The 22900-nt window shown below is 47.3% G+C and overlaps 1 protein-coding gene across 2 annotated transcripts in view; it reads right to left on the reverse strand.

Moving 5' to 3' along the window:
- SLC39A11 (solute carrier family 39 member 11) overlaps positions 1–22900 on the reverse strand; it is a 328137-nt gene that overhangs the window by 302648 nt on the left and 2589 nt on the right. For both annotated transcript variants that reach the window (XM_041724574.1, XM_041724573.1), the window contains exons 2-3: positions 21945–22063; positions 16813–16851 (exon numbers count right to left, since the gene is read on the reverse strand). In XM_041724574.1, coding sequence (XP_041580508.1) covers positions 16813–16851; positions 21945–22052 — 147 coding nt within the window. In that variant the 5' untranslated portion in view covers positions 22053–22063. The remainder of the gene's footprint in view (positions 1–16812; positions 16852–21944; positions 22064–22900) is intronic.

The raw sequence follows: 22900 nt of genomic DNA on the forward strand, positions 1-22900 counted from the left end.
AAATGAGAGGCAAATTCTTCCTTGACCAGTTAGCAACAATTTACCTCCCAATTCAACCTGCACAGAACCAGGAGCATTCCTATTCCAAACCAGCTGGATCTTGGCTCCTTCTAGCAGGGAGGGGCTCTCCATCTCCAGGGGCTACCTGAGATGAGACTGATTCAGGAAACAGAGCAAGGAGGGGCACCTCAGTGGCTCAATGGTTAAGCATCTGTCTTTAGCCCAGGTCATGATCTCAGGATCCTGGGATCGAGCCTCACATGGGGCTCCCTGCTTGGGGGCGAGCCTGCTTCTCCCTCTGCCTGCTGCTCCACCTGCTTGTGCTCTCTCTCTGTCAAATAAATAAATAACATCTTTAAAGAAAAAAAAAAAAAGAAATGGAACAAGGGAATATGAAAATATGTAGGCACAGTAAGGTGGGTGGGTAGGACACCTTCTTCTTCTATCCATCCATCCATCCATCCATCTACTCATCCATCCACCCACCAATCTACCCATCCATCCATCTGCCCGCCTACCCACCCATCCATCCATCTATTTGAGCATTTGTTTATTTGTTCAATACATCAAAAAGTTTTATTGAGAACCTTCCATATGTCAGGACCACTTCCCCAGCATCTTCAATGATTGATTCCTTTGAAGATTGTAACAGTCATGACTCCCACCCCTGCCAGGGTACTCTCTATCCTCCTCCGTTCTTTATTGTCCTCATTCACATTCATCTCTGTCTGACATACCATATGTTTTCGTGTAGAGTGCATCATGCAACTCTCTCTGCTAGAATAGCGGTCCCATGAGAGCAGGACTTTGGGGGTGCTTTGTTTATTGTTTATCTCCAGTGCTTGGCACAACCTTGGGGATGCTCAGGGGGACTGGAAGTTCCCCTTTTCTGAATTGCCTCAAACGTCCCAGGACTGGTCACATAAGAAGTCCAGCATGGGATGGACTTTCACCTATTATGTGCAAAAAAGAAAGCCTAGGGGCGCCTGGGTGGCTCAGATGGTTGAACCTCTGCCTTGGGCTCAAGTCATGATCCTGCCAGGGTCCTGGGAGCAAGCCCCTGGTCGGGCTGCTTGCTCTGTGGGGAGCCCATTTGTCCCTCTCCCTCTGCCTGCTGCTTCCCCTGCTTGTACGCTCTCTTTCTCTCTGTCAAATAAATAAATAAATCTTTAAAAAAAAAAAAAAAAAGGCCTACAGCTACCGGATTATTATGAGGGTCAGACGAAGTAATGGATGGGAAAATGCTTTGAAAAATATGAAGTAATAAACTATTGTCACATAATAATATTTGGGTAATATTTGGGATTCACGAGCCCATAATAGGTAAGTGTTCCCTGCAGTCAGCTCATGGACAAACCCCACCCCACAGTCTCTTTATGCATAATTACAGAGTATTCCGCAAATCAGATGGGTAATCTACTTAGAGCTTATGCACAATGATTCTTTGCCCCTTCCTCCTGCCTTAAATACAATACTAATCTATTTTCCCTTTGCTTATGGGTTTTAACAAATGTTTGTTTTTTTTTCTACCCCCACCCGAACAACTAACTCACTTAGCCCCAGAGCTGTCACGGCTGATTTCTTACAAGAAGACCCGGGCTTCAGAAACTGAGAGGTTTCCAAAGAAACACTACCAAAAAATAAAAAAAGAAAGGAAAGAAGGAAGACACTTGTCAAATACACAATTCTCAGGGAGCTCATTCTCCATCAGGCCTGATGGTTCTATTCTGATTGCTGTTCGGCAAAGTCTGGAGAAACAGCTCATCATGGCCCAGAGCCAAAGTCAAATGTGGGATTAAAAGCCAGGGCACCCTGACAGCAAAGATCAGCATCCACCAGCAAGCTATTAAGGCGCCTGCCTCCCTGGTCGTTTGTTCTCACTTCACTCTGGAGGGCATAGAGGCATTAAAGCAGTCATGTCCTGACTTTTTCTTCCACTCCGTGCACATGGTAGGAGGGGAAGGATTTCAGTCTCAATGGAGCCCTGAGAATCTGCGGGGGTTACAGGACTTGCTCCTAATCACAGGGATTATAAACAGCACGGCGAGAAATGCAACCCAGGGTTCCTGACTCCCTGTCTGAGCCCAGCACCCTTTATTACTGTGCAGGATCAGAGCTCTGCTTCCTGGCCTCGGCTGCCCCGAGAGGGCTTCTCTCATCCAGGAAAGCGGAGATGTCAGAGGCACTCCTGAGGTCCCATTCCTTGGGGTAGGAGGCATCGGGGAGGGAGGGCCTGAGACTAACAAACCTGTCCAGGCCCTGGGAGAAGGCAGCAGTGAGGATCCTCAGCCTCTGATTATAGCTTCTCTGGTGTCCATGGACCCACCACCCCCTCAGCAGGGCAAGGAGAGGCATAAATCCATAGTTCAGCACCGTTCAGCTGCTCTGCTCACACACCTGCCAGAGAAACACTAGGATGGACCTCCGCCCTGCTCTCAGCAACGTGCTCTTAATGTGCTGAAATTATGTTCACAAAATGAAGCAGAGACTCCCCTGCAAAGACGGAGTAAGACTGATGCCTTAATTTAAAAAAGAAAAAAACCACCAACAACAACAAAAAAAAATCAAAGTCTTACAGGGTAAGGAAACCAAGCAATGCTGAAGCGTGGAATGTAAAAACTGGTATTTCTCCCAGGCCCCTCCAATTCCACAATGTGGACACACCCGCTCTCAGAAGGTCACGTGTCCCCTCATAAGAGAAGATTCCAAGGAGATCACATTGCTGCTAGCCACAGAATGTCACCTCAGTAGCTCATTCTTGCTTCCGGAATGGGGTGGCCCTCGTCCTGAGCACTTAAGCCCAACCACTTTCCTCTCAGGAGACCAGAACACTCGTGACCAATCTGGGTCCGTGAAGGTTTTGCTTCTCTGCCACCCACAGAGCATGAATTCCGCTTCACTGGGTCTTCCGATTTCTTCCTTGGGTGTTTGTTGGCAAATGGAATGAAAACCTAGAAAGAGAATTTCCTTTCCCTGGGTGGGAGTGATACCCAAAGCGAAGCTGAGAAGCAGGGTGGAGAAAATAGGACCAAGGGAGACCCAGCATAGGGGTCCAGGGACTCCTAGAAATGGCAACAGAAAAGGAATCTCGATCCTAGGAGGGTAGACTGTCAATAGGCATCACCTCTACATAGTGAGGCTGGTAGAGGGTAGAGCAGAGCCAGGATAGTTTGCAGGCTCCTGCCACCAAGAACCCTTGAATCTGGGTGGGCCTTACAACTTGCTTTGGCCAATAAAACATAACAAGAGATTTTGTGTAAGCTCCTGAGTCTAGGCCTCCAAGGCCTTAGTTTCCACCTGCACCTACTGACCCATGAGCCATGGGGTGGGTCAGAGACCCAGAGGACAGGTAGCACCAGGTGCCCACCACTATAAGTGAAACCCTCCTCTACCCTCCAGCCTAGTTGAGCCACCAGATGCCCTCACCTTGTGAGTGACCCCACACAACACCGGAAGAACCACCCAGTTGAACCCAGCCCATCAGAATCATGAGAAATAATAAATTGTTGTTGATGTAAGCCACTATGTTTTGGAGTGGTTTCTGACTGGCACAGGGAGTGTGGGGGAGGTCTGCGGTATCTTGCAGAATGTGGGCATGTTGGCTGTATGCTGACTACCCAACCTCCAGTACACCTACTTTGGCAATGGCACCTTAATTTTGCTTCAAAGGAAACATCTCCCTGCCCCCACCCCACCGTTATTCATCTTTTTTTTTTTTTTTTTTTTTTTTTTTTTGGTCTTTGCTTTTTATCTAAGGGAGGAAGAAGAGGAGGCCAGTAGGTGTGGCCATGTGGCCCAGGTCTGGCCAATCAACATGCCACATCCCCATGGCAACAGGGATTAGTGTGCAGGGATGAGCACACAACCCAAGTCACTCCCTGCCCATGAAAGTCAATTCCAAGGCCATTGAAGCTGGGGAAGGAAGACTCCTTCCCGTGGATGGGAGACTAAGGGGTTGTCAACAGAGTATCCAGAAGGGGAGCCACACAGGGAAAACCCCAGGCCGCAGTGACGTCTTTGGATCTGCAGAGTCTAGCAGGAGTATCTGAGGCCGGGTCTGCGCCTGGTTATTTTAAATGCATGGGCCAATACATTTCTTTTCGTCCTACGCAGAATCAAGCTAGATTTTCCATCATTCATGGCCTCTAAAGCCCTAGCTGATAACAGAAACGGAAGGATTTTTTTACTGCCAAGTTCATATTTTACTCCTCTGCTCTGAAAGAAACTAGTTAAGGAACGAAATGACACGGCTCATTTAGAAGAACAACATACACAAAAAGTACACGGGGAAGGTAAATCAATAATAGCATTAGGGCTCAAAGTTCTCTCCGCAATGGGTTGTGTGGCCAAGAGTGCTAATTGCCTGCTCCAGTTTCCACTCTCCCGTCTTCGTGCAGAAACAGGATCCCACTGTTTATCTGGGCACGCTGCAGCACAGCTGAAAGCCCATGTATCCCAGCCTTCCTTGCAGCTAGATGGGGTCTTCTAATAAGTTCTGGCTGATGAGCTGAAAGTGGGCTTGTGAGGCAAGGCTCCTGCTTCCCATCTTGCTGCCTGGAGGTGGACGTGATGACCTGAGCTCCAGCAGCTACCTTGGGCCAGAAAGACAAAAGCCTCCCTCTGTGGCAAAGCACGGTCCTGGGGATGCTGTGGACCTACTTTCCCAGCCATGGTCTCTGGATTTCTTCTGAGTAAGAGGAGTCTTTCTTGTTTAAGCCACTCTTTGTCGGGGGGGCCTCAGTTACTCTCAGTCAAAAGCAGAGTGAGCAGAAGGAAGCATCCCCATCGGTGCGGCGAGCTGTAGGTGTCTGGTTGCCATGGAGACCACCCCACCACGCAGATTCCAAAGTACAAACCCACTCAAAAGAGAAAGGCCCGATGTAAACTCCACGTCCCTGTTTCTGGTGGTGTCCCCCTCCTGCAGCCTGTAAGCCAGGAGGCAAAAGCGAATTCTCCAACTGCCCCCAGGACAGGAGCCCAGGAACACGGTAGCTGTCCAGGGCTTGAGCCCCTCTGGTTACTTTCCCAATCAGAGGGTTCCCAGGTCCTCTTGGTTCTCTAGCAGGACCATCCTTTGCTCTCGCCCTTCCCAACTCCCCTGCCTCTGCCTAATTTAAGGCTCTCAGGAGTCCAGGCATCATCTAAAGTAACGCCAGATGGGGCACCTGGGTGGCTCAGTGGGTTAAGTATCTGCCTTCAGCTCAGATCACAATCCCAGAGTCCTGGGATCAAGCCCCATGTCAGGCTCCCTGCTCAGCGGGGAGTCTGCTTCTGCCTCACCCCAGCCAAGGTCATGCTTGCTTGCTCTCTCTCTCACTCTCTCTATCTCAAATAAATAAAATCTTAAAAAAAAAAAAAAAAAAAAAACAGGACTATGATTTCTTTGGGATGCCTGGGGCTCAGCAGTTGAGCATCTATCTGCCTTTGGCTCAGGGAGTGATCCCAGGGTCAGGGATCAAGTCCCGCATCGGGCTCCCTGAGGGGAGCCTGCTTCTCCCTCTGCCTGTATCTCTCTCTCTCTGTGTGTGCCTCTCATGAATGAACAAATTAAAAAATATTTTTAAAAAATAAATAAATAAAGTAATGCAAGAGCCTCCCATGTGCCTCTCCACCATGGCCTCTCCCTGCACACTCCCAAACAGCTGGGCTGTCTGCCACCAAGACAATGCACTTTCTGAAAGTACAACTCTGGTCATCTCATCCCTTCAAAAACCTCTAGGGTCTCCCCACCAATCTAGAGAATGGAGTGCAGAGGCCTATCCATGGGGCCCCAGGTTGGTTAGAGCTGGGTCCCAACCTGCCTTTCAGCTGTCCCCTTCCAACCAAACCAACCACCATGCCTCAACATTCCTGTTTTCCTTGGCCATGCTTCCAATATCCTGTTCTTTCTGCCCAGAATTCATTTCCTTCCCCTGCTCCGGGCCCATCCCCAAGCTCTACTTACTCTTTTAGCCTGAGTTTCATCCCTGAAGAAGTCCCTCCCTAATTCCTCACTAGAAGTAACCTCTCTGCCCCAGGCTGCTTGTCACCTTGTATATGTTACCTTCACACAACTACATGCCAACCTGTCTCAGGGTGACAGGAACCCAGCTGACCTTAGCCCCTTGAAGGGAGGGATTACATCTTGCTGCTTCTACTTTTTTTTTTTTTTTTTTTAAGATTTCATTCATTTATTCATGAGACACAGAGAGAGAGGCAGAGACATAGGCAGAGGGAGAAGCAGGCTCCCTGCAGGGAGCCTGATGTAGGACTCCATCCCAGGACCCCGGGATCACGACCTGAGCCAAAGGCAGACATTCAACCACTGAGCCACCCAGGCGTCCCTACGTCTTGCTTCTTTACATATCCTCACAATGCCTTCCACACAGTAAATGGTGGATGGATTGGCCTTAAGACAATCCACTCCCTGCTCCCATAGTCTGGGCAGCTACTCCCCAAGGAAGAAAATTAACGCTCATTCTGCAAACAGAACACATGTCTGGATCATCTCTCAAATTGCACAGGCCCTTGACAAAGCTTTGATGACTGGCTCTTCTCCCCTCTTGTGAGTGAGCCACCATTGAAAAGCAATCATGAGCAATCCCACGGCCGGCTTTCCACAAGACACTTGTGTTAATAACACGTGTAGAGATTTGGTCTTGGCAGGCAAAGGCTATAAAGGACAAGACTTAACCAATATTAACTTTGATCTGCTGCACTCAGAGTATCTTGCAAAAGAGCTGACCCTCTGCAAATGCTCTGTAATGTGATTTGTATGAAGATGTCCATGAAAGATGATGTCAGCTTCTCTCTCTTATTTAAATTGCAGCAGAAGACATTTAGATTGGATGAGTTTCTAACAAGCTAGCTAAACACTCAATTGGGTTACCAAAAAAAAAAAGTAGAGACTTGCTTCATAAAAGTCTTGGAGAACAAGCTACACCCTCCCCTCCCCCCGCCCCAGCTGTCTGGATTTGGTGAAACATTGCCCTGTCTGGTGGCACAGCGATGCCTGAGATGACTCCCAGAAGGCCCTGCCCGTACTGGGATTTTTCAGACACAGCGTGAGATCTAATGAGGACTGTGCATCAAGTGAGAATTTAAGCTCACGCTCAAGTTCTCCAAGCAGCAAAGACCCGCCTCTCGTCTTTCTTTGGCACATGCTAAGGAGCCCAGAGGAAGAGCCCGAGTCCCCAGTTGGCAGCTGCCCAGTATCACCTGACCAACTGGGAAATGCCCCTGAGAGTAGACCTGCCCCCTCCCAACGCAGGCTGATATCAAAACCAACCCGCCTTAGGAGCCAAGACAACTGCCAAGCACGGGGTGGACAACCACGGCAACCTGTGGCACATAGGCCTGCAGCTGGGGACCAGAGGCTACAGTTTCCCCCTGGGATTCCCCCTCCAGGGTCCAAGGCCCCTCCCTCCATACCCAGTGCCCCTCTAACCATTGCCCCAACCCCATATATGGGCTTGCCTGGACTCTTAGTGCCATAGCTACTTAGAGCCTCTGAAGGGATTCTACAGCTTCCAAGTACCAGTTCATCCTTCATTACATGGTGGTCCCTGTTAGAACAGGGCTCCTCGATGCTGGCTGCACACTGCAATCGCCAGTGGAGTTTGAGAAACCACTGAAGACTCATTCTACCCCCAGAGACTAGGATGTATTTAGTCCAGCGTATGTCTGGGGCCCGGGGCTTTTAAAATCTTTCCAGATGGTTCTATAATGCAGTGCGAGTAGAGCCACTGCATCAGAATGAAGGGAGTTACTCCAAAGCCAGAGCAAGAGCTCCTTGGAACCAAACTGCCCAGCATGTGAGGCCAAGTTAGCTCATTCTGCTGGACCACGGATGCTGAGGACAGTTGCCAACTTGAGGTTGATTTGAGCTGGGAAACCTAGTTTTAGCTCACAATCTCAAATTGCACACTTTTGTCCCTGGCCATCTGTCTTGATACAGTGTGCTTTATGTGACAAGGAGATTAGAGCAAAATGGTCCACATAATTCACCCTGCTTCCCTGCAAAGCTGCTTCCTGAAGATTCCTCGAACAGCCCACCCCAGCAAAGGGGCAGCAGTGGCATCGATTTCATGAGTCAAGGTCAGGTCCCCCTCCCCACACAAAACCTGGCTCCCCCAGGAAATCACCTGCTCAGGAACACCAGACATCTCATTGATGTTCTGAGACTGCCAGCCCAGGCCCTGCATGGCACAGAGCTGCGGACACCTGCTCAGACTGTTTGCCCTACAACCCGCCCTCAGAAAACCCGGAGATGGGCAAACTTCTGTAAAGGGCCAGATTGTAAATACTTTAGGCTTTGCAGGCAATCTAGCCCCGTTGTGCTTTCTCACTCTGCCATTATAATGCACAAGCCACCACAGACAATGTGTGAACAAACAGGCATGTTTGGGTTCCAATAAATCTCTACTTACAAAAACAGGCAGTGCGCCCACCTCTCCACCAGATCGTAACTTCCTTAAAGACAGAGACCGTCTCCTAGCGCTTTACATTCTGAGCACTTGGCACGGTGCCTTGGAATATAATAAATCTTCCATAAATGCTGAATGAATGAATGAATGAATGAGTGAGTGAATGAACAAATAAATGAAAAATGAGTCAATCATCTTGAGGGAATATCTATTATACATTTGCCTGCTCTAAGGGAAGATGTGTAAGAGTTACTGTCTTTGGAGCACACACATCTGACTACAGAAACTGAATCCCAAAGCCCGTTTTAACTGGCTGGTCACTACCATACACTCTCACCTTCCCCTTCATGGGAACAGAGAAGGTGCCCCAAATAAGGAGGAACGGGTATTCCCCCAAGGAGGATGCCCTGGCCCTGTATGGAGGGTTGGCCCAAGTCTGCAAGGAAAGGCAGAGGGACAAGGGGGAAGCAGGGGTTCCCCGGCCATGAGAGTGGAGGCAGCCTCAGGATGCACTTGGGGAAGGTGGGGAGAGAGGATGGGAGAGGCAAGAAGCGACGCAACCATCCAGGAGCCTCCGGGCAGGCCTCAGGGCCCCCCAGGCCAGCTGCTTAGCAGGCGGGAAAGCACACGTGGCCTCCTCCACCAACAAAAACGCAGTTACTTTCCATCACCGTAGACAGAAGGTAATGTATATCATTTCCTCCTCCACACTGTTTATAATGACACTGGAAATCTGAAGCATGAAATGGAAAAGAAAAATCACAATAATAACAGTGATGATGGTCTGTCTCCTTCCTGAGTGCTTTTCTTCCCTTTCTCCTTTTTCCTCCCTCCCCTGGCCACCCCTCCGCCTGCCGCAAGACGTGGAGGCAAGTGGAGTCAAGGTCAGGATGTGGCAGGAAGGAAGGCCCTCATTCTGCCCACACGTGTTACACAAGAGGAGGAGAAGGCCGGGCACAGAGTTGCCACCACACTGCCCTCGTTGCCCAGAAGAACCATCACTATTTGGAGTCCAGGAGCACCGAGTCAGAAGTCAGGCCTGTCCCCCGTGGTGTGTTCAGCGTCTCCTGCCCGTGCACAGCAAGGTGCATGGAGGACTCAGAAGTTTTCCCACTGTAAACTGGCCATCTGAGTCCTTTAAAAATAGAATGCTTCGCAGGACACCTGGGTGGCTCAGTCAGTTAAGCAGCTGACTCTTGATTTCGGCTCAGGTCATGATCTCAGGGTTGTGAGATCAAGCCCCACGTCAGGCTCTGTGCTGGGTGTGGAGCCTGCTTAAGATCATTTCGCCCTCTTCCTCCACCGTTCCCCATTCCCCCTCTAAAAATAATAAAATAACAAAATGCCTTGTCATATAACCCTTAAGGGTGCCAACCCCTTGACTATGAGTTTCAGCATCGGTGTCTTGCAGCCTTGCTAGGCAAGAAGCAGTGGTGGCAGGAGTGGCAGGTGCCTGTTACAAGCCCCCGGAGGGAGGCTGTGAATAGTCCTGGCTAGAGAAGAGCCCTTCCCCATGTTTTCTCCACACACCATGCTACACTTAACTGGTCAAATAGGGCAGGCAGCTCCTATTCCCCTCAAGCCAACCCAGTAGTCCTCCTCACTATTTGGCTGAGGACTAATGTCAAGGGAGGTCTTAGCCCTAAAACAGACAAATATCACCTCCCCGGTCATTGCAACTCAGTGCAAACAACTTGCAGAGAACAGGCTCTAGGTAGGAGGCCCTGAAGGCTCCTCAGTCCCCAAAATCTTGAAAAAGCACATTTGAGAGAGGAGCTCCACTTTGGACAGCTGCTTGATACTTCCCAGGTGGTCTGTCCAATCAAAGTGATGCTGGGACAGGGTCTGCTCTAGGTCCAAGCGTGTTCAACATCCTTAGCGGGGGGTCACCCTGGGGCCCACCATTCTTCTCAGCCTCATAAAGAGGAAAATAATGGTTCTGAGAGACACAGGACAATGATCCTGGCAGGAGCCCCATCGGAGCCCGTTCGCATGCTCCCCTCATGCTGTCTTATGGTACTTTGGCTGTGGCCCAGGCCGTCTCAAGGTTGTCCAAAAGACCTCACTTTGGAAAATCTCCATTAGGACATATCAGGGCTCCCTACCTCTCAGGCAGTAAGACAGAGAAAGGTATCAGCAATTACGACATCCAATCTGGGATCAATGAAGCCAGTAGCACAAAAGCTCAGATTTCTGAAAGCCCTATTCCATGGCTGCTCCCCACATCCAGCTCTTCTCTCTCTACTATTTTCTCTAGAATAAGCCTTTCCAGCCGATCTACCTGAAATCTCCTCCCTGAATCTCTCATGCTACAATGTGAGTCCATTCTGCACCTCCGTTTTCTCCACGGGAATGGACAACAGCTGGTCACCCTTATCCCTCCAGACTCCAAGGCCATCACTGGAGAGTGTCATTAACTTCTGACAGTGAGCCAGTTATTTGGAAAAAATATTATTTACCATGTGCTGCGCAAAAACAGACTCAGCCAAAATCTCCTTAAGGGAATCACGTCTTTCGTAAGAACCTGGCTCCCTATGGGATTAAATAATAGATATGAAACTGCCTCTTCATGATTGCAAGTGAGCTTTTTGATTTTTGATTGGTAGGCTGCCTCTCCCTTCTGCAGGTTCCTGGCTCTATCTATCTATCTATCTATCTACCTATTTATTTAAATTTTATTTATTTATTCATGAGAGACACCGAGAGACAAGCAGAAACATAGGCAGAGGGAGAAGCAGGCTCCCTGTGGGGAGTCCGATGCAGAACTCAATCCCAGAACCCCAGGATCACGACCTGAGCCAAAGGCAGACTCTCAGCCACTAAGCCACCCAGGTAGCCCTCGTGGTCCTATTTATTCCACATGAGTGTTCCTTCCTTGAGAGAGAATCGACACTGACTCAGAGATTTCTAGTTAATACAAGCCTCAACAAAAAGAGATATCAGAACCAGAGCAAAGAAAATTAAAATGGTGACCCTTGATGTTTTCGCCTCTTCAGATTCATCTAAACGTTTATCTTTCGGGACAATGACTTCTTTCTCACTCAGATAAAAAGATACTCAATTGCAGGTTTAAATTTGCCACTGAAGAGGTGAGTAGGTGAACCAAACCGAACCGCAATGCTTCATAATGCCTTCCAAGAAAAGGACTCATGCTAACAGGTGCTGGAACCCGCCCCTTGAACCATGCAGAATGAAGAAGCCCTTAATGAACCATCAAGCCCAGCATCAGTTCTCAGCACGGTCAACTGAGGTCCAGGAAGACTAAGGAGCTCGCCCAAGGTCACACAGCTACACACCAGCAACCTCTGACTTCTTGTCTGAGTTTGGTCCTAGCTCTGCTCCTACCTAGCAATTTTCGACTCTGGATAGCTCATAAATCCCTCTCTGGATTTGTTTCCTGCCTGCAAGTGGAGGCAACTGGACCAGACCTCAGCTGGGAGGCACTGTCGTTTAAGAGGGGAAGCCCTAGAGTCAGACTGTGGGTTCAAATCCTGACTCTGTTCATCTCGGGATCCGAGACGATTTACTTACACTCCCTGTGCCTATTCCTCATCTGTAAAGTGGGGGGATATAATAGTACCTGCCATATACCTCCTGGAGCCATTACAAAAATTAAATTAGATGGTCTGCGGGAAGTGCTCAGCAGAACACCTCGTAAAAAATAAAGGTGTAATAAATATTAGCTATTATAACTGTCTAATATCTTTTCCAGCCTTAACGTTGTAATACTCTAGGTTTCATTTTCTGCCTTTTCTTTTTTTCAATGGTAACATTTCTCCCCGTGAAATTCACACCTCAGGCAAAAATCAAGGGCAGACATGAGTACTGAGAATAACAAGATAATGATTATTAAAGACTTAAAGAGTGATTTAAAGAGTCAGGAGGAAAAGAAAAAAAGGCAAACGGATTCTAAGAGGAGTCATTTAAGGAGAAGTGATTAATGCTTCCAAGGCCCTGCTAATGAGAAAAAAAACACCTGTGAAATATCCTGCTAAGCACATTTAAAATACCATGTTCTTACTCTCAGTGCACAATTATATATTGTAAAGATGCATCATGGCAGCATTAGAGCAGATACACATTTCAGTGCACACACACATGCATAAATGTATGCACAGCTGCCCGTGAAAACATGTTACATCTGTACCAGGTACAATGGGACTCCGGTCAACTGACTGATGGCTACTTTTTCCCTTTCCTTTTTCTTTTTTTTTTTTTTTTTAAGATTTTATTTATTTATTTGAGAGAGCACAAGCGAGGGGAGAGAGGCAGAGGAAAAGGGACAAGCAGACCCCCCTCTGAGCAGAGAACCTGACACAGGGCTCAATCCCAGGACCCCAAGATCATGACCTGAGCCAAAGGCAAAGCCTTAACCGACTAAGCCACCCAGGGTCCCTGCTAGGTTTCCCTTTTCAAGATACTTCTTCAAAGCATCTCAGAGCTGTGTTGAAGAATAAACACAAAAGCTGTATTGAAGGATGCCAAGCACTATGGCATGTTTATCCAGATACATCGTATGTGTGTAATAAAAGTTCTCCAAGGATCTGCTCAGGGCTAATAGTAAGGATCCTGGGAAAGCCTGGGGGAGAGATAGGATGATTTTCTTCTTTTTTTTTTTTTTAATTTAAATACACCTGTATTTTACACATTGCACTCTGTGACTAGAGAGGATACATCAAAATGCTCTAGCCCAGGATTTCTTGGTGTGGCACCACTGACACTTTGGTCCGGATAATTCTTTGTGGTGCGGGACATCCTGGGTATTGGAGGGTGTTTAGGTATGCATCCCTAGCCCTTAGCCACTAGACATCAGTTCTGACAACCAAACATGCCAAATGTCCCCTGGAGGGGTAAAAATCACCCCCCAGTTGAGAACTACTGTCCTAGCCAACAGAGTGGCTATATTCAATATAAATTCTCCTGTAATTACTATAAGTAGTTATTACAGCTCAGGCCACTGAGGTTCTACTGCCTTTTTTCCCTAGTTTGGGAAAGGATTTGTAAGAAACGACTACTAGTCACCAAGGCCACTTGGTGTTTGAGCCTCCACTGTCTCCCACATCATGCTTTTACTTTTCTCCATGTATTTGTGACCTTCCAGGGGTTTCTCTAATGAACTAGCTCAAGGTCAATTTCAGAAAAGTAAATGCTATTTTCTAAAAAAGTAGAAGGAGGAGATGACGACAATACATATAGATAATTTTTAGAAACTCTTTTTTTTTTTTTACCAACTACATTGAAAATCAGAAGTAAACTATTTTATTTTAGATCTCCATACTTAAACGACCATAATACACTGGCCTGATGATTTCATTCTAATTGTTCATCTTTCATGCTCCCAAAATTCATTCGTACATGTCCCAAAGACTATTACCCTCTGCTTTTGCTTGTTTCCTTCCTTATTTCACTTTGGTTTTTGCTATGCAAACCTTATGAAAGGTTTTTTGGCCCTAAAAGAACTAGAAAAGGAGACACAGATGCCTAGCCAAAAGCAGAAAGACAACACAGAACAGAGTTCTTCAAATTTTGCATCTATGGAACCCCTACTAGAATGTTTAAAGATTAAGTACTCCCTCACTCCTTTTTGTTTGTTTGTTTGGTTTTTTTGTTGTTGTTGTTTATGATAGTCACACAGAGAGAGAGAGAGAGAGGCAGAGGCACAAGCAGGCTCCATGCACCAGGAGCCCGACGTGGGATTCGATCCTGGGTCTCCAGGACCGCGCCCTGGGCCAAAGGCAGGCGCCAAACCGCTGTGCCACCCAGGGATCCCCCTCACTCCTTTTAAAATTGACATTTAAAGATGTTTTCATCTTGAGTTTAAAGAGTTGCAAAAGATGTCATATCTGGTATATAAATATTGATTTCTTTAAATAAAACTGTTTCATTGGTCAATTAAATGTATCCACTGGTATCTAAATAGCATAGGGATTTTATTCCCTGCCTCTATTATCCATTTAAAAATATATATAAACAAGCTTCATGGGGGCGTCCAAATGGCTCAGTCGGTTAAGTGTCTGCCTTCAGCTCAGGTCATGATCTCAGGGTCCTGGGCCTAAGCCCTACATCAGCTCCCTGCTCAGGAGGAAGTCTGCTTCTCCCTCTGCCTCTGCCCCTCCCACCCACTCATGCTCTTTCTTTCTCTCTCAAAAAAATAAATAAAATCTTAAAAAAAAAAAAAAAAAAAGCAACTAAGCCATGTTGTTCTCTCTGTACTTCTCTGCTTATAGGCTATATTCTAAAACACACAAAAATGCACAAGCAACCACTTGTGCAAAAGTCCAAAAACTTACATCATTCCTTTCTCTCCTAGACTTGTATTTCAATTCCATTTCCACACAGAATTTTATCCTAAAGCAACTTATATTTTATACTAGAAAGTCTATTATTGATTTCTTTGCAATATAATTTAATTTTTAGGAAAATCCATGTGGGCTTAGGGCCCTAATTGCATAAGTAACAATTTCCTGGATTGAGTTACCATTACAGAATAGATTTCTAACAACAAAAATATAATACATTGTTTTATGATTATTACACATTAAAAAGTAAAATATTCTTGGAAATGCATATTTTCATGGATGAGGCATTTTCCCTGTTCTTTTCAATTCATTCATATATCCATGGACAAATATTAAGTGGTCATCACTAGAATCAGACAGATCTAGGAATTAATTTTATTTCTATTTTTCTTTCCTTTCTTTTTTTTTTTTTCTTTTTTAAATGTAAGCAAACTAAAAATGTGTCCACATAGAGGATGGGAAAAAATAGATACTTTGTTACAACACTGTCATTTTATCCTCTGACTTTTATCTAAATTACAGGCCCCAAACCCCAGAGTGGTCCATCATGGAAAACCCAACTTTTAAGGATCCCTCTGCTAACAATATGATTAGATCCACAGTCAAAGGACAAGACTGCCTGAACCACTAAAGCATTTATGCCCAGTGATGAGAGGCTTCACTTTTTCTGCAGCAGCACCAACATCCCAAGGGTCTCCCTTACACATGGACATTTTTGCCACCCAGAGACAAGGTAATAAGGCAAGAGTATGCCTTTCTTTTGTAAAGCAGGAGAGGGCAAATGTGTAAGGGAGTGTGAGAAAGGAGAACCGGTAGCCAGGGGCATCCTCAGGCAGAGTGGTTTTAGGAAAGAGAGCCTGTGAACACTGAGGACCTACAAACTGATTTTGTGAAAAGCATCCGTGCCCCCTGTGCACCACCTGCGAGGCCCCTGCATGCTCTGGAAGGTATGTGGATCCCGGTTTGATGGCTACTGACTTAGGTGACCTCTGGGAGATCCCAAATCATAGGACTGTAAACACAGGACAGAGGAGTCAAACCCTGATCAACCGAGACAGAAAAGCATGACTTTTGGTGTGACGGACACAATTGGAATACACAGCACCACCGTGGTACATTCACGCCCAGAGACAGGCTCAGAGATCACCAAACCACATGATCTAATGCCCAGCTCATAGGAGATCGGGGGACTGGGGAAAAAGGTTTATAGCACCCCCAAGGAAGCAATCAGCCAAATTCACAATGTGGAATACTCTATGGGTATAAACAACCCAATTTCTCCAACAAATTATTGAAGCAGGGGGAAAAAACGGGATTGTTCAAGAATAAAAGACAATGAAGAGATAGAACAAAAAATTCAACATGAATATCTTGTTCAGATGCCCATTCTAACAAAACAATCTTCAATGACCACTTTGAAAAAAAAAAAAATGGAGGAAATCTGAATGTGGACTGGGTGTTAGGTTACAATGAGGAATTGCTAATTTGGGTAAGTGTGATAAGATGATTATGTTGTAAAAAAAAAAAAAAAACCATTCAGTTAGGGATGTGGAGGGTTGAACTTGCAGGTGAAATTACATGATGTCTTGGATTTGGTTTTACAAAATATTCCAACCTCTCAGGAAGGTTGGGGGAGGTCAGAAAAAAATGAGATTAGCAAGTCAGAAGAAATGAAATTAGCAAGTCAGTAATGCTTGAAGCTGAATGATGGCTACTGGGGATTCTCTCTACTTTTTTTACATGTTCTCTTTACATGTTTTACATGTTTTTTACATGTCAATAATAAAAGGGCTTCTCAGGAGAAGGGAAAGAGAATATTTAATTAGCACCAAGGAGAACCTGAGTGAGGCCCTTCCTCAATACCATCTTATTTCACAAGCCCTGAGACAGCTGCCCAACCAGCAAGCCTCTCTTACAGTCTCAGAGGCAGGGGCATTCAATAAGCTGGGCAATATGTAGGGACAGAGATAAGAAGGGGCTATTAGCACCTGGAGACCACAGAGATGCACCTAGGTTGCATGGGGAGAGCCTGGAAATAACCCCCTTGGCAGAGAAATATCAGAATACACGCATCTCTATTTACGTTGCTCCTACCACATGTTACTTACCCCTGCAGCAAAGCCAAGACTTCCATCCAAGATCCGCCTCTGAAAATATAAACAAGATGTTTCAGATTCTAAGGGATGTTTCTGGAGATGAGAGGAAACCATAAGACCTCAGAGAGCTGCATGAATAAAGACTGGCCCATGCCCGAGTTTGCCAACCTGGCTGTAGGCCTGGATCAGAGCCTTTATGAAAACGGGCCAAGAACCAAGGGGGAAAAATAACTTGTTCGAACCTTCCATATCCATACCATGGCCAACCAGAGTGTTCTTTCAATGGCGCTTGGCTTCCACTGGCCCATGTGTTGCCTTTTGCCTGGCTCTCCTGTGACTTCTAACTATAAACCCTTAGTAAGTAGCTGGCCTAAAAGATGGGAGTTGACAAGTGTTTGTGAGAACCATGTGAACCAACCCAAACTCCCACACTGCAGGTAAATGGAACAAACCACTCTGGAAAACCAACTGGCAGCATTCACTGGAAGTGAACGTAAGCCTACCCTGTGCCACTCCTGAGTAGTGAAATCATCACCCACCAGGAATGCATACTTGGATTCACCAAACACTTGCATAAGAAAGCTCTCAGCAGCAGTACCTGAGCGAGCCAAAGCTAGAAACTACCCGAATGCCCACCAACAGTAGAATGGATACATCAATTAGGAGGTATTCATACCACAGAATACCACATGGCAATGAGAGCACACACAATGTATGTAGGAATGAAAGCCCATAATCAGGCAGGGGCAAGGATAAACTGGAAAATAAACAGAGTGGAATCAGCCAGACACAGAAGAGCACTTACTATATGATTACTCCATTTATATGATGTAAAAAAACAGAGAAAACTAACCTCTGCTGTCAGAGACCAGGGAGAGGGACTGCCTTGCAGTGGAGTTTTGGGGTGGGGGACAGGGACTAGAAAGGAGCCTGAAAGGCTGCTGGGGGGTGGGGATTGGAGGGGGTGGTGGTACTGTCCTACTTCTTGACCTGAGTTTCATAGACGGCCTTGAAAAACCATCAAGCCATAAAATATGCACTTTTCTATATGCATTTTATATTTCAATTTAAAAATATTTGTTTGACTTTGCAGTCTAAGATAGGGGTATAATCTATAGCCACACGAACATGTTACAGGCATGCTGAGCTGTGGATTGCTCTGACCCTCAAGACTCCCAGTAAAGCTGAGCAGCTAGTACCAGTGGCTCAGCCCTCTCCCACCTCTGAGGAGCTGCGGGCTGGATGGAAGGTTTTGACCCCAGGCAGCCACACAAATGACATTCTTCTGTAGGCACGCCATGACATAAGCAAAGTTGGCCTAATCAAATAATTTAATTAAACCAGACAGATCTAATAAAGAAGTCAGGTAAAATTTTTCCACTAGCATTCATCTGGATCCTGAAAGGAGAAAAATTGGACTTTTTTAATGTCACTAAAGCCTTTATTCCACTTTTAGACATTTATTTCAAGGAACTAATCAGATATATGCTCAAAGGTTTATGTTCATCATAAAGGTATTCCTAAAAAAAAAAAAATCAAGAAAAAAGGACATAACTTAGTTGTCTAACAGTTGAGGGATGGCTGAAGTATAATGCATCCTTACAGCAGAATATGACAGTCAGTTAAGTAACCAAAGTGATCAAAATAATCAAAAAAAACATTTAGGGATTTAGGGAGAACACTTATATCAAGTGAGGAAAAGTAGTTATAAAACATTACATACAATTTGATCCCTACCATGTAAAGAAATAGATATGCATACATTTGTGTATACTCAAATACAACTGAACAAATAGGTTCAGGGTTTGGTTTTTTTTTTTTTCTGAGAAGTGGGATCAGAAACTTTTTATTATTATTTATTGTTTATAGCAGCAATGTCCACAATAGCCAAACTATGGAACAAGCCCATATGTCTATCAACAGATGAATGGACAAAGAAGATGAGTGTGTGTGTGTGTGTGTGTGTGTACATATATATGTATATACATATATAGAGAGAAAGATGAATACAGGTAGACAAATATGGTATATAAATCAGTATATATATATATACATACATACACACACAGTATGAAATATTACTCAGCCACCAAAAAGAATAAAATCTTGCCATTTGCAACAACGTGGGTGGAACTACAGGGTATCATGCCAAGTGAAATAAGTCAGAGAAAGACAAATATTGTAGGATTTCACTCATATGTGGAATCTAAGAAACAAAACATGAACAGAGGAGAGGGAAGAAAAAATAAAATAAGATGAAAATTGAAAGGGAGGCACAGCTAAAAGACTCTTAACTCTAGGAAAAACAAACTGAGGGTTGCTGGAGGGGAGGATGGGGTAACTGGGTGATGGGCATTGAGGAGGGCACACGATGTAATGAGCACTGGGTTTTATATGCCATTGAAGGATCACTAAATTCTACCTCTGAAACTAATTTTTAAAAATCAATAAATTTTTTAAAAATTGAAGAAGAGGGCAGCCCGGGTGGCTCAGCAGCTGCCTTCTGCCCAGGGCGTGATCCTGGAGACCCAGGATGGAGTCCCACGTCAGGCTCCCTGCATGGAGACAGCTTCTCCCTTTGCCTGTGTCTCTGCCTCTCTCTCTCTCTCTCTCGCATGAATAAATAAAATCTTTAAAAAAATTAAAAAATTAAAAAATTGAAGAAGACACTTTTTTTATTATTTCTTTAGCTTTTCCATCCTTTACAAGCTTCCTACAATTAAAATGTATTTTAAAGCAAGAACACAAATTTTGAGTGAAGCCACTTTAGAGAGCAGCAGCGGAGGGCAGAGTCTACGTGTCTACTATCCCAAGTGATTGGCGCAGCAGCCCCCACCTCAGCCGAATGAAAAGTGAGGTGTGCTCAGGGCGCCAGAGCACATCTCTGTGGACTCCTGTCTTGGGCCACCTCTGTCTCCCAATGCCAAGCCTCTTCCCACCCTTCAGGCACACTTCCTATGCAGAAAGGGTCAACGCAGGCCCACGTCAGCTACCTTGGCTGGTCCTTGGCCGGCTTATGGAGACTCAGAACTTGAACCTCTCCCTCCATTCCCTGGCAGGGGTGGGGCTGTGTGTCTACACTGTTTTCCAAACAAGGTACAGGACACCTGCTTTCCTCTCCCAGGTCTCGAATTGTTCAGCAGCAGAGAGGGCCTCCAGGACCAGCCCCCAGTAGAATCCTTGAGGCTCTGAAGGTTGCCCCAGGCTGCCATCAGGTCACACCTGCGTTACTGCATTTTTGTGACTGGGGGGAGGGGAACTGTCTGTGTGCCCCTCACAGGAGGGAGGGAGCACCCGCAGCCTGTGCACACATTTCCTCAGACTCGGCCTGTATCTTTCTCCCACTGATCCTTTCAATGGGAAACCTCAGCCAGGAGGGCAACTAGAAGCTGAGTGGCATGGATCCTTCTGGCGAATCACCAAATGTGCTAGTGGTGGTGGGCTGGGGGACTATGCCTCCCCACAGAAGCTTTCAGCAAGTTCTCCTGCTGATCTCTGTGGTTACACCAATACGAGACAAATGAGGGGCTCTAAGCTCCAAAGGGGATGAGGGCGCCTCTGCGAAGGGAAGGCCCCTCTTCCCTCCCGAAGAGCCCCCACAGCGTTGGCCAGGGCCACATGGGGCTTGGGGGCACCCCCTCCGCAGGGCAACCCACCCCAGTGCAGCTCAGGCCTCATCTCAGTGCAAAACAACTGGGGAAGATAAAACCATGGGCCGCTCTTCCCCAGAAGGGTACAAGGATGGGACCCCAGAAAACCTGGCATGGCTGTCGTGAAGGAGAAAGAGGGTTAGGTGACCTGGTGCCCTCTCCTCTCCCCCCCCCGGGGGTGTTTCTCACTCAGGGACTAGGTTTGGAAAGGTTTTCATTACCTGTCAACAGCAAGCTGGGATCAGGCTGTGTGCCCTGAGTCCTGCGTCTCTGAGAGGCTCCAAACCTCCCACTCAGGAGAGGAGGGGGAGGGCGAGGGGAGGTCAGATCTTACCTGTCATCAAATACCTGTCTTACAGGTCTCTAACACAAGAGTGTCTGGCTTGCCAACTACCTAGACCATGTTTTAGTTTCTAGATCCGGCTCACAGCATGTTTAAATGGATCTTAAATCACTCACTCACTTACCACTCCTGCAATCTCTAAGGCTGCCTGCTGCACGATTGCAGGGACTTTATGCTCCTCAAGACACATATGGATGGGTCCCTCTAGACCTATGGACCAGGGGGTCAAGGGCTGGAGAAAGGAAAGGAATCTCAGACAGATGAGGAGGGAGGCGGGGGTGGGTGGTTGTGGAGCAGTGGGGTGGGGTAGGTGGCATGACGTGTATTGTGGGGGATGAGTGGGGAATGCGGGTGGGGGGTGTATGTGTATGGGGTACATGAGGGTATATGGGATGTACAGGGTGGGGGACATATGGAGGGTTGGGTTTAGAGGTTGGGAGGGATGGGGTGTGCACATGGAGGGAGGGGAGTATAGGAGTACTTGGGGGTATTTGGGGGAGTGTAAGGCGTGAGGGAGGGAGAATGTGAGGGGATGAGATATAGGGGCACAGGGGCCATGTGGGGGGTGGGGCATGCAGGCACAAGGACGAGTGAGGATGCTGGGCGGATGGGTAAAGGAAGTGCAGGGGTGGGGGGGTGGGATGGGCATATGTAATCTGTAGGGGCATGGGAAGATGAGCCTGTGTGTATTCATCCCAAAGGGATTCGGGGAGCATTGGAATGAAAAGAGGAGATAAATGAGAAGGGGAACAGATGCCCTTCCTTCCCCCAGGGGTTTGCTATCACCCTGGCTAGCTCCAGGACACAGGGCAGGCCTGTTAGACAACCAAACTGGGCACCTGCCCCAGGCCTCACGGACACTAGCCAGAAGCTAGAAACCAGGCAGGGGCTACAGGAGCCTTACTAACTGGGCTCCCTTCCTACTCCCTTCACACAGGGAGGGGAACAGCTGCAGACCCCGGCTCTCCCAGCCTGGTGGGGAGACGAGGAGGAAAAGACAGAACGGAGAAGAACAAACATCGCCTACAACCTGCAGGTGTGGCCAGTGAGTGGCATTAGGGAATCTGCAGCCCTGCCTTGTGGTTTCAGAGCTTGCTAAGACTCCCCCCCACCCCACCCCCAAACCTCAGAACCGGAGCAAAGCAACTCACCTGTCCGCTAGAGAATACGAACACGAGGGCCGCCCCGGCTGCCGTCAGCCCCCAGGTGAAGAAGGTCCCCAGCAACGCCTGGAGCACAGCGCTGTGGCCTTGGAGCATGCTGGATACAGCTGCGTGCAGAGGAGCGAGAGAGGGTCAGCCACGGCCAGTCTCATCCAATGACGCCCACACGTGCTAAGGAAGGTGTCCCTAACGCCCTCCACCTGGGCTGGCCCATCATCACCTGGCTGGGTGCTCCGCCCCTTAAGCTCTCCCACCTAAGTGCTGACCAGACCTTTGACGGCTCCCCATGGAGGTGCGTGGGGCAGCCCCCTCATGACTTGCCAAGGGCATGCTCCACCAGCCACCATTCAACTACCCCATCGCCTCTTCAACTGCTACCCCCTGTGTGTCATTTATGGCCCCATCAACAAATCCCAAATGGCCCTGGCTCCAAGTCACCCTTCACCTGGTTCCCCCCGCCCCCCAGAATGCCTTCCTCCCCGCCTCTCTCCAGGCAGGAGCCAGAGCACATTCTGCTACCCACCTCATGCCAACTTCGACTCCACGCTTGCCGGACCTCCCCCACACCACCCCCGTCCTCTCCCGCCCCGGCGCACATCTGCGGTGCTTTCTTTGGGGGGGCTTGCCTCCTTCGTCTTATAGATCATGTGTTGAAGAACAGGGATGACGCCCTTTCACACTTGGCACCCATATAAAATCGGGCTTCCTGGCATCTAAAGCATACTTGGTGGGGCGCCTGGGTGGCTCAGTGGTTGAGCATCTGCCTTTGGCTCAGGGTGTGATCCCAGGGTCCTGGGATCGAGTCCTGCATCGGGCTCGTCCTCCACCGGGAGCCTGCTTCTCCCTCTGCCTGTGTCTCTGCCTTTCTCTGTGGGCCTCTCATGAATAAATAAAATCCTTTTTAAAAATTAAATAAATAAAAATTAAGAATTCTTGTTGTACTG

The sequence above is a fragment of the Vulpes lagopus genome, chromosome 12 (assembly GCF_018345385.1).
Source record: "Vulpes lagopus strain Blue_001 chromosome 12, ASM1834538v1, whole genome shotgun sequence".
NCBI classification, from domain to species: domain Eukaryota; kingdom Metazoa; phylum Chordata; class Mammalia; order Carnivora; family Canidae; genus Vulpes; species Vulpes lagopus.